At 39.9% G+C, this 12,137-nt stretch overlaps 2 protein-coding genes across 5 annotated transcripts in view; one reads left to right on the top strand and one right to left on the bottom strand.

The window, feature by feature from the left end:
* dok1b (docking protein 1b) overlaps positions 1-3,198 on the top strand; it is a 37,274-nt gene extending 34,076 nt beyond the window's left edge. For all 3 annotated transcript variants that reach the window (XM_055007841.1, XM_055007840.1, XM_055007839.1), the window contains 2 exons: positions 735-2,855; positions 2,970-3,198. The gene's annotated coding sequence lies outside the window, so the exon portion shown is untranslated. The remainder of the gene's footprint in view (positions 1-734; positions 2,856-2,969) is intronic.
* A 6,608-nt stretch (positions 3,199-9,806) lies between these two features.
* m1ap (meiosis 1 associated protein) overlaps positions 9,807-12,137 on the bottom strand; it is a 67,457-nt gene continuing 65,126 nt past the window's right edge. The window contains exons 12-13 of one of the 2 annotated variants that reach the window (XM_023297220.2): positions 11,540-11,785; positions 9,807-9,938 (exon numbers count right to left, since the gene is read on the bottom strand). In XM_023297220.2, the coding sequence (XP_023152988.2) occupies positions 11,573-11,785 (213 nt within the window). In that variant the 3' untranslated portion in view covers positions 9,807-9,938; positions 11,540-11,572. Of the gene's footprint in view, positions 9,939-11,539; positions 11,786-12,137 lie in introns of those variants that run through there. The other variant, XM_023297223.2, reaches the window with a different exon arrangement.

The raw sequence follows: 12,137 nt of genomic DNA, 5'->3' as shown, positions 1-12,137 counted from the left end.
TTTTGGTGTTGTTGCTCCTCACCTACTTCAGACAGCCGGGTTCAAAACAACGTTTTTTTGGACCAATAATGTTTTTAGAGCGACATGCTATACCATGATGTTTTTTGGACGACATGCTATACTATGACGTTTTTAGAGCAACATGCTATACTATGATGTTTTTAGAGCAACATGCTATACTATGATTTTTTTTATCGACATGCTATACTATGACGTTTGTTGGGTGACACTCCATACTATAGGCTTTTTAAATTGACATATTACTATGACATTTTTTTTGTTTTAGTATTTTTTTGTTTTTTTGCAACATATTATAAGAATTTGAACAGTTTTAAAAATTACTATACTTTTACTTGTGCAATGAAATATTATTCTATGGCATTTTTTAGAAGACATATACTCTGATGTTTTCTTGAAAAACATACTATTTTGACAATATACTGCACTATGACATTTTTTGAACCACATATCATACATGACAATTTTAGGCAACATCCTATCATTTTATGCTTTTTGAACCACATAATAATCTATGTTTTGTTTTTTTTTTCTTGCCAACATGCTGTACTATGAACTACAGGCCATACTATGTTATTCTTGAGTAAAGCATACTATACTCTGACATTTTCTGAACTATATCCTATACTATGGCATTATACACAGAGTGCTTTGGTTACATGTTGATTTATAATCTAGATTTTTTTCTGTTTTGTTTTTTGACGGGATTACCACAGACTTGACCGTGAATACCATTGACACCCACCTGAGGGAGACGCTGTCTAAGATCTCAAGGCTGCTTGGTCGTGGTCTTTCTGGTCCTGCTCCAGAACGCCTTCATCAACTACGTCTTCTATTAAAGAGGCCCTCAGATGCTGCAATCTCTGACCTTAAGGAGGAACTGCTACTTTCACTCTGTAACGAGACGGTGATTATTTTAAAGACCCAGCTCCTGGCGGCTTTGAGTGAAAATTTAACATCCATCAAAACGGAACTACAGACAGTTAAATCTGAGCTGTCAGTCAGTATTTCAAACATCAAGTCCGACCCGGCTGCCCTAAAGCACGCTGTGGGTGAAACGGAAACTTCACTCTCCACATCACCGACGACATCGTCACACTCCAAAGCAGAGCACCTGTCTGCTGAACTTTTAAAAGTGGACTATAAATGTGAACAATGTGAGCAGCAGCAGACTGTGAGCAGCAGAACAGATGTAATCAGAAAGAAGTCATTTTCTTTTTTCTTTTCTTTCTGGTTGACTTGATGCTGTCAGATGCAGATGTTGGAGCTGATTCTGATCTTTCAGGATAAAAAGCTGCTTTTCCTTCACAGACTTTTCAGGAAATTATTCTCTGAGGTTTTCTCTGCTATTTATATTTTTATTATCTGTGATTATTTCATTATTTCTTTATTGTAAAAATAAAGTTTGAGGCATAAAGACTCATTTAGTTATTTTAATCCTGAAATCTTTGATGTAGCAGAACTAAACTTCCATTTTCCTTCGTGTACTTCTGATACTAGAACTAAACGTATCTTCAACATGGATAATCTGCTTTTAATGAATCAGCAGCAACATCACAACAAATGAGACAATTTTCAACAAATTAATGAAATTGATGTCATTTAAAACTATCAGAGTCTGTTTTAGTGTCAAATTGAAGCTGATTACTGACAACTACAACATTAACGTTACTGTTTTAATCACATTTAAGTTTCCTGAACGTTACATTAATGTCAACCAGCCACAGTTTTATGAACTTGATGAACCACATTACAGTAACACAACACACTTCAGCTGTTTACATGAAACTCAACACATTAGCTTGATGCTACGTTAGCTTTAATCAGGCTACGACTGAGCAGCTAGCTCGGTTAGCATCGCTAACATTAAAGCTAATATTTACTATGCTAACTTTCTTCTCTGGTCAACACACACTGAAACAAACTCCACCAACATCTGGAGTGCATGGCACACATTACACCTGACACTAAAGCTGCATATAAAGTGCATTAAAAGCGGCACCGATATGAAAATAAACATTTACTTACCGAACTATCAGAGTCCTTTCAGTGTTTGCTGGTAGAATCAGCTGAAGGTAGAAAACTGGTTAAAACAAGCCAACGGGCAGGAAAACTGTCTGTGGAAAATGTTCTGCTGCTTCACCGATAAATAAACCAACAGTTATTATATCAGAATTAATCCAAACGAGGAGAACAGAGTCTCTGCTGCCTCCTCCATAGGACCTGTCAATCATTCCATACCGGACTGTCAATCAAGTAGTCCCGCCCCCTGGCTTTGCAAAACTTTAATGCTCTATAAAAAAAAATCAATATTGATTTATTTTAAGATCAGCCACCTGATCTCTCATTTTGACCATGAAAGCTAACGAAAAAAATTTATATACAGTCTATGCACCGTACTCTGTTTGGCTCCACACTTGCTGATGACCACTTCCGGTCTCAGAAAATGAAAAAACGAACCTTTTTTCGTTTTTGTCTCTAAAGCCGCGATTCCACAAGCATCTACTCGGCGCGGTACAGCTCACCACTATTGTATTTGACTCGGCTCGTCTCGGTTTAGTTGTTTTTCCATTTCGCCTCGTCGTGGGTGGAGTCGTCATAGCACGGCGAGCCGAACGTCCCTTAACGTCATTTGTGTGCGACACAAACGCAACATAACGGAGGCGATGGTACACCTGCTGCTCAGTCTGTGGCTTTCTGTCAGATTCACAGTAAAAGAAGAATCGGAGAAAGCTGAGAACGGCGAGTCGAAACACTCAGGAGACACACAGGAGAGTTTGGGAGGCGATGCAGCAGCATCAAGCTGAAAACAAGAGGATATGAACTATGATATGAGGGTAAGCTAATGCTAGTTCTCTAGCTATCGTGTATCAGTCCTGTGAACGACCCTGTAATGGCTGCAGTTTATCGCTATTAGGTATTAAAATATGTATGCTGTGTATGTGTTTCAGATGCTCTCTGATGAGACTTCATGGGATTTACCTGAAGCAGCAGCACATGAGCCTGCAGTGGCACAAGGTGTAGAGGAGGAGGACAGAGATGTACAGGATGCACTGATGCACTACGTGTCATGCAAAAGTTAAAAGTTGTTCTTCTTGTTATACTTCTGTTTTTCTGTCCCCGGACCGCTATTGTTTTCTTTAATGCAATTCTGACAATAAACTTTTGTAGATGTGTCTACGCTATTGTTTTATTTGTGAAGGTTAGCAAGATTACGTGACAAATTAAACACCAAAACATTAAAATAGCTGTTTTAAGAATATTCCAGTTTGATAAATCAGTATTGCTTTGGTCTAATTCAGTCAACGGAATTATGAACCATAAAGGAGTTTGTGTTAAAACATGTCAAATCCCATTAAACATAAATGCATTATTAGGGAATACAGAATTATTTGGTTCAGACTGTTGACTCTTTTCCTACCAGTGTCTTAACAGACAAAATGAGAAGTTATGATGCAATCACATAAGTCACAAAATAGTTTATTAGTCAGCAGCAAAATCAAAACTATTTACAATGTGCAAAGTACAAACTGTGGTGGGCCTCTCCTACAGTGGAGGGCTAAAAGTAAAACTATATACAACTAAATTTCAAGTCTCTGGGAGGTGGACTCTGGCTGCCCACTGCCTGCACCAGCTGCCCCAGCACACCCAGCACTACCTACCCAGCTGCCCCAGTACACCCAGGAATGACTGGTTGAAGGCAGCATTCTGGACCATCTCCTCCCGCTGCAAGGCCGCTTCATTCTCTCTTGCCTCACTGAGGAGCAACCAGATGTTCTCATCATGCTGGGCATGACTCCACTCCTCCTCAGCCTGCATCTCCACAAGTACGCTTGGAAGGTCCAATTTTCTGTTGCACTTTTTCCTCTTGCCTAGACCAAAGACAGAAAAGTGATCAGAATCAGCTCTAATGGCCAAGTAACTACACAACATACAAGGAATTTGGTTTCGGCTGTTGGTGTCACACTAGGAATATGGAAGAGAATAATAAAAAAATAAACTAGAAAGAGGAACAGGGAGGAAAAAGAAATAGTAGCAAAATTAAATAAAACAATATATACAGAAATTTACAGCTAGACTGGAATAAACACAGCAAAACGATAATTGCTATAAACACAGTAGCAGAGAATGCTGTTCATGGTGAAAAAAAAATGCTGTACATGTCCATTGGAATAGTGACTATTGTACAGGTGTGTAGGAATGGCTCAGCTGTTTATTACAGTGATGGCAGTGGGGAAGAAACTGTTTTTGTGTCTGGAGTTTTTTGTGTACAGGGATCTGTAGTGCCTGCCAGAGGGGAGGGGGGAGAACAGTTTATGTCCAGGGTGAGTGGGGTCTCTGATGATGTTTTCTGCAGTCCATACTATAGGCTGTAGTCTGTTTCTGTCCTGCTGTGTGGCTGATCCAGAGGTGCACAGGACAGATCGGATGACTGCAGTGTAGAACTGGATCAACAGCTCCTGCAGCAGGCCATGTCTCCTCAGCTGTTGTAGGAAATACATCCTCTGCTGAGCCTTTTTCAGGATGGAGGGGATGTTTGTCTCTCACTGGCAGGTCCTGAGAGATTGTAGTCCCCAGGAGCTTGAAGGACTCCACAGCTATGATGTGATGTGTTTAGCCACCTGTCCATTGATTTTCAATCATGATCATGTCTTTGATACTTTAATAAACTTCTGGCACTCTTCGCTTTAACAAAAGCACAAACAGTACCTCCTCCACCACAACTAAAAACAATGTGGTGTGAACTTCATTTCATCCTGTGCACATTTTGGAGTTGCTAAGAACAGCTGTGTTTTCTTATTTCTATGTATATTTTCATTCAGTTTCACAGTTACCTGGTGACTATAAGAAGAATGGTTGCAATACTACATTTCACGAGAAAGTAAATTAATTAGAGTTACTTGCTTGTTAAGTCAATGGAAAAAAATGCAGCTGCATGTGTTGTTTATGTGTCACTGTAGCTACATGTAGCTTTCATCAGGCGTTCCTGAGCTGGCAGCTGCACAGTTTGCATTTACACCTGCCTGAATTCTTGGTCTCGTTGTTCTGATCATGCTTGCAGGCATTTACACCTGCAATAATAATAATATAATAATAATGCGAAAATCAACCATGGTCTCTGGTTACCGTGTCTTACCAGTGATAAGACGTTGCTGTGACGTGCTGGAGGTTGATGTTGACAGGGTCGGTGTCCGAGCTGGTACTGGTGCTGAAGCTGGTACTGGTGCTGAAGCTGGTGCTGGAGAGGAGGCAGGGGAGCTGGGGGCTCCATGACGGAGGTGGAGGAGGCTTCGCACGTCGAAAGGGATTCTTGAACAGAAATAAACATTCACCCTAAGTACACGAAAAATACGACATTGTAACTTGTGAAAAAAAATAAACCTTTAAGACCACTAGCTTAGTTTGTCATGCAGACTGATGTATTAGCTTCTGAGAGCTAAATGTTAGAAACAGCAGCACGAAATACAAGCGGAGCACGGAGTTAGCGCTGATGGCTAACTAACTAGCGCTGATGGCTAACTGGCTAGCGCCGATGGCTAACTGACTAGCGTTGATGGCTAACTAGCTAGCTTATTGTCTGCTACAGGAGACAACAACGTTACTTTCTAAATATACTTGTTTGCTTAAAAGAAGCTTGCCACCAATGGGATGAATGATGTATAAGTTTCTTGAAGTCACAAAACACTCACCGTCCTCGAACGTCTCCAACATGCAGCAGCTGAGTCTCCCTCCTGTTGCTGGCTGGTGCGGTGCCAGTAAATAGCTTCCATTAAACCTCTTCCAACACCTCCTGGTTGACCCACGCCGGCCGTTGTGGTCCTTGGTGGACCAATAGTCATTTTTGAGCTTTTCAGCTTCTCCCTACACTGCTTCTGTCCTCTTTATATACAGTCTACTGTCTATGTGGGCGGCCATCCGCTCAGAGACCTCCTGATAAACTTTCAATGTCCAGCTCTCTCTGTATTCTTTGGTCCACCACCAAAGACAGAAAAGTCTCGACCTCTTCATTCACCCACGGTACAGGTCTGGCTGTGATATTAAAATTATGAAGACAGAGAGGTCTGTGAAGAGCAATGCGCACCGTTGCTGTTTAGTTTTTTTTAAATGCCGGTTTTGTTTTCGTGCTGCAGTCGCTCTCGTGTGTCGTCACTCCCTGTCCAATCATTGGCCTGCGCTCCTGTCCAATCAGCGGCCTGCACTATGTAGACGTCACATCTCGGCTCACTTCATCTCGCTGGGAACCTCAGCCGAGAAGGTACGGAAAATCGTGCCTGATACCATACACTAATCCATATGGAAACGCTCGCAAAGACGAGCCGAGCCGCACCGCGCCGAGTAGGTGCTTGTGGAATCGCGGCTTTACTGATTTTACTTTCTAGCTATCCTAAATATAAAACGAAAATCAAAGCATTTAAAAAAAAAAATAAAATCGTATATCCCCTTTTGATCATGAAAAGGAAAAACGCTTTGTATTTCAATTTTAATTTTTGTATTTTAAAACGAAAATCAAATAACCACTAGTTTTTTGTTTTTCAATACCAGTTTCATAACGGAAAATCCAATAACCAGATCCGTACACGGACCGTTAATCTTGCAATGGGGATATTTGCAGTGTTACAACAGCAAATGATAGTGCAACTATACATAAATATACAAGTCAGTTAATGGAGGAATTTTCCCCATTAAAGTACTGTTTTCTATCGTCAAGGAAAGTAGTTTTTAAAAGCCAACATCTGAACGCATCATATTTAGTGTCAGACGTGACGTTGTTCCCTTCCAAACCTGCCAGCTGCACTTCTTAATATAACAACGCTGCGTTTCCTCATTCTGTTGCAAGATTGCGGGTCCATATCTGACATAGATTTATGCGTTCTGCCTTCAGACGCATCTGAAACTGTCCGGTTTCCTCTCATGTTTGCCTCTGCAGACCACCAGCTTTTATTTTTAGCTCTGCGTGGGTAACTCATTCAGTCATGTCTGTCTGAAAGAAAGTTTCATTCACTCTATTTTGGCTTTCTGCGCTACCTAAAGGAAATGTCATGTTCTAGTTCACGCTGTGTTGAAAATAAAACGGCACGATTGTGTGTAGAAAGATGAAGCGATGTTTCAGTGACTTTGTGAACCAGCTGAATGACAAGAAGGTCGTCAAAGATCGAACTAATGCACAATTTCAGTCAGACAATTTCATTTTAGTGCTTCATTTCTAGCGACAACGATTGGTTTCCAGAGTTATACTTGTCTTGGAGACATGCAAACTAGCAAATCTAATTTTTCAGACACATGTAGGAGGAGAGACCTTTCAGATTTCTCTCACAGGATTATAGTTTGGGTCCTGCAACCTTCTAACTTCACCTCCTCACTTCCTTGTCACAAAGATACACTTCCCCTTTCAGTTCTCACTAAGAGCTGCTGCTGGTAAGAAAGACGATTATTGTCTGGCTGTATCTCAGCTGTGAATCTCGTGTTTATTCCTGCTCTGTTCTGCTGTTTGTATAGTATTAGAGTCGTGTGTCTAGAGAGGACAATTACAGGAAAGAGACAATGTACAGTCTGTGAGACAGACATATAGTCGCAAATGTTTTTTCTTTTTTTTCGGTTATGCAGATTGCAGCAAAAAAGGAAATGGAACATTGAGAATAAAGCAGGAAGTCCCAGCACTAATATTACCCTGACTCAGATATAGATGAGGCAGTAAAAAATGTTTTTACACTTTTAGACAGTCGCAAAATCTTTTTATAGATGGAATGGAAGCAATGCATCTGAATAGATCGTAAGAAAAGCACAAGAAAATAAAGAATTAAACAAGCCCGTCAAAGTGGAAGCATTACAATCCGGTTCATGTTGACTTAGACACAGAGACAGGTCTGCAAAATGAGACAAAACTGTGCAGTGAAAGGCCACTTCTCCACCTCAGGAAACTGTGAATCAAAACTTCAAAAGTAGGAAACAAACTCTCTCCTGCACAGCAGCGACTGACTGATCACTGTCTACAGTCAGCAGGGATCTGCCTCACAAATGCCTCATCTTTATGGTTTATTTTTATATAAAACATCCCTAACTTGACTGAAATGGAATTTGAATGATTTGTACTCATCAGCTCGAACAACTGCAATAAAATTAGAATTTAAATCATGTCATTTGAATTTGAAACTGAAGCTGTATTCCAATAAAGTTGAAACTGAATGTAATATTTTGACATCGACACTGTATTTGATCCTCAGTAAAAAAAAAAAAGTACAAATTCAGTTCTTAAGATTCAGATTCTGTTTTCAAAATGATTCAAATTCAGTTCCTGGTGACGGAAATTTCTCCCGATATTATGACTCATGGCTTCACTTTATAGGATAGTTTTTTTGGTTTGAAAATAATTGGAACCAGGTTCGCCTCTATAAAACTAAGTTTAAAAATAATTACACCCTTGAAAAATTTGAACAGAAAGTCTTCAATTATTAATTTGTTTATTAATTTGGCCATCTGCTTGCCGACACAGAAGTGCTGCCTCCTTTGATGGAATCGGTAGCAAAGAAGAAACCTGACCAGAACATCCCTACTTGCTAAATTTTTCAGTGGGTGCAGTCTTGGTGTCATTTAATGTAGAGCAGGGATGTCAAACATGTGGCCTGTGGGCCAAAACCGGCCCTCCAGAGGGTCCAATCTGGCCCACAGGATGACTTTGTAAAGTTTAAAAATTCCAGAGAAGACCATTAACTGCAAATTGTAAATTTACAAAACTTTAAATTTGAAATAATTTCTAGCTCATGAAAAGCTGTTTTGATCACAAAGTAAAATCCAAGATTGCTCATTGTTCTTTTGTTGCTTTGTGTCTCATTTTTGTAGTATTTTGTCTTGTTTTTGCTGTTTTTTGTCTGACTTTTGTCATTTGTCTCATGTTTTTGTCATTTTGTTTCCTTTTTTTTATTTATTCATTGTATTGCGCATCATTTGTGTCGTCTTGTGTTTTTTTTGTCTTGCTTGTGTTCTTTGTCTATTTTTTATTGTTTTCTCGTTTTTGTCATTTTTTGTTTCATTTTTGTCATTTGTCCATTTTTTTGTCCCACTGTAACTTTTTTTGTCTAATTTTTTGTCTCTTTTTTTGTTTTGTTTTGGGTCTTTTGTCTCATTTTTTGTCTCTTTGCAAAGTCTCACATACTGCATGTTTGTCAATGCAGGACTGAACTGTTTACTCTTTATCTTTTCTTCTTCTTCTTCTTATTATTGGCAGTAAATCTATCCATCATCAGAGAGTCTACTTAAATCTACTGTTAAATATGTTACGTTTCTTTGACACTGAATTTCTTTCTATAGCTGCTGTGTGTACTGTATAGTGTGAGTGTTACACAGGTGGATGAGTACGTGATCAGTGGTAACCTGTGGTTAAAAGGCGGTTAATTAATCTTCTCACTAAAAGGTCGAGGGGTTAAAAGTTGAATATGTACTTTCATTTCGTTTCCTGCGCTCGATTGTTTCTGGAGATAAAGTTTTCAAAAAGTCCACCATGTTTTTACAACATACATGGATGTACCGGATTGTACTGGGCGTTAAATCTAATTACATGATTAAATATATTACATGTACCTTTTCATAGTACTATGAGGGTGTGAAACTGTGGCCTAATGCTAGCATTGTGTAGGCAAACCAGTGGGTGGTGAAATGTTAAACGTGGTTAGGTGCCCTCATTTCTGCTACTGCTGCCTTATTGAACAGAAATGTTACCATGAAAATCCTCCCACCAGATGTTATTTTTATTTATTAACTCACAAAACAGTAAACAGTCTTAAAAAATACTAATCTGAGGGAAAAATTAATCAATCAATAAACATATAGAACATATACAATATTCTGAAATGATAAAGAACAACAATGAACAAAGAACTTTCTTGAGAAAGAACGGCCGCTTTGGCTCCAAAACTTGTCGAAACCTGAAAGAAAAAAAAAAAATCCTGATTGAGTTGAAATTCAATTCTGAGTGAATTTTCAAACACAAACAATCACACTTTTGTCAACCGCCGGTCACATCCCATCAATCTCTAGCAGTTGTGACATTTAACGAGCAGCGTGTCTGATAGCGTTCAGGTCAAAGTGAGGAACTTTGGGCTGGACTTCTTTGACCTTTTTGGGGACAGAGAGGCTGCTGCTGTTGTATCTGAACAAATTATTGAAATTCACACACTCATGAGAATTAAATAGAAAGTACAGAGAGAGAGAGAGAAGAGGATGGAAAGGACAGAGAAGTGGGTAAAATGTCAGCAGGGAGGTCTGGGTGAATTCTCCCCAGAGACAAAAGCATCGTTGTGGTTGTAATTTGTGAATGCGGAAGTCCTGTGACATCACAAGCCGTTTGCCACCGGGTAGTCCCTAATGTTATAAGGTTCAGCAAGGGGGTGGAATGGCGGGAGCCTCATTAAGCTGATGTATGAGCGTATGTGTGTGTGAGGAATAAATTAATAGTAGTGACGATGAGCACACTGTACGTAGCTGACCAATATCTACGTATGAATATGAGTCATTGTCTGACTGCGTGTAAATGTGCAGAAATCGAGCGGCGGTGACATTCTGCCAACTCAAAACACAAGGGAAATTTTTCCTCACTGCAAGGTTGTCACATTCGCTATTTAAAAAAACACGCTGGAGATTTTTATCAGTTTTCTCTGTTCTTCTTCCATCCACCGCCCCACTCGTGCTGCCTTTCAACCCCCAGAAAGAGAGCTGGCCGTGGGGGTGAAGGAGAGCAGAGAGGCCTCACTGTCTCCGCCTCATTAAAACAGTGAAGCTGTGTTCCAACCAGGGCTTAGGGGCAAAACCAAGACAGGAATGCGCCTATGTGTGTGTTTGTCCTATACACTAAGTCTAATTCATTGTGCCTGAATTGTAGTTTTGTAGCTGCTTTCTTTCTGACTTGAGGTTTCTACCCTGTGTGTGTTAGTGTGTGGTGTCACATGCAAACAGGGCTTTTTATACATCCATCAGCTGAAAGTTTCCCTCTGATCTCCCACACCACCCACCCTTTGTTCTTTTTCTTATTACTTTCTTCCTTGCATTTTTGACTGTCTGAGGCCTTCATTGTCCCACTGCTTCCCTTCTTTTCATCTCTTCTCCTGGTTTTCATGGTTTATAGTGTGCGGTTTTGAAGTTTTTGCTGTCTCAGCAATCCAAAATGGCAGAAACCTTCCTTTCTCACACACGAGCAGTAAATTCACATCCAGCTAATAATGAAAGAGATGAGTGGAAGTGTGAAAAGAACCACTCAGAGTGTACAACAAATGTCTGTTGTGTATATTTACGTGCAAATTAGTGTATATTTTCCCCCTCTATATGAGTTGTTAAAGGCTTTATGAGCTGTATGATTGCTCACAAGCTTTACAATGGAGAGCAATTAGTCAAATGTGTGCGTACGTTTGAGCTCGTGTGCTGACTAAGCTTTACCATTAATCACTGGAAACCCCTTTGAAGTGGAAGGTCAGGATTTTAAAAGGTGTGTGAGTTATGGACTCTCTCTGTCACTGTATTTTCCTCCACTCACCCTCCTCCTGAAGTGTAATTATTGTATTATCCTCTAGTTTTCATCATCACTGTCATCCTCGTGTCTAGCAGGAGCTGGAGCCCGACGGCTGCTGCTGAGGAAGCTCAGTGCTGGACGGATGACGTTCGCAGGAGGAGGTCCCAGAGAGGAGGAAGAGGAGGCGGAGGAGGAGGAGGAGGAGGGCAGTGGAGCCACAGTGGCTCTCATCTTGCTGCTTGTTCCCAGTTGGCGACCCTGGTTTTGAGGCTGAATGGAGACAAAACACACATTTAACCCTCCTGTTGTCCTCATTTAAGGGCACCAAAAAATATTGTTTCCTTGACTGAAAAAAATCCAAAAAATCTGCAAAAAAATTCCCCAAATTTCTGAAAATTTGCAAAACCTTCAGAAAGAAAACTCCAATGGTTCCTTAAAAGTTCCCCTTAAAAGTTTTATTTTTTAAAAAATTCCCCAAATTTGGCAAGAAAATTCTTGTAAATATTTTCAAAAAATGGGTAAAAATCTTCCAAAAAATCCTAAAACATATCTGAAGTGATTCCATATATATCAGTAAAACTTCTAATATTTTCTTTAAGAACATTCACATAAAAATCAACCA

The sequence above is a fragment of the Amphiprion ocellaris genome, chromosome 23 (genome assembly GCF_022539595.1).
Source record: "Amphiprion ocellaris isolate individual 3 ecotype Okinawa chromosome 23, ASM2253959v1, whole genome shotgun sequence".
Classification (NCBI taxonomy): Eukaryota; Metazoa; Chordata; class Actinopteri; family Pomacentridae; genus Amphiprion; species Amphiprion ocellaris.
This window is presented reverse-complemented; position numbering and strand designations above follow the sequence as displayed.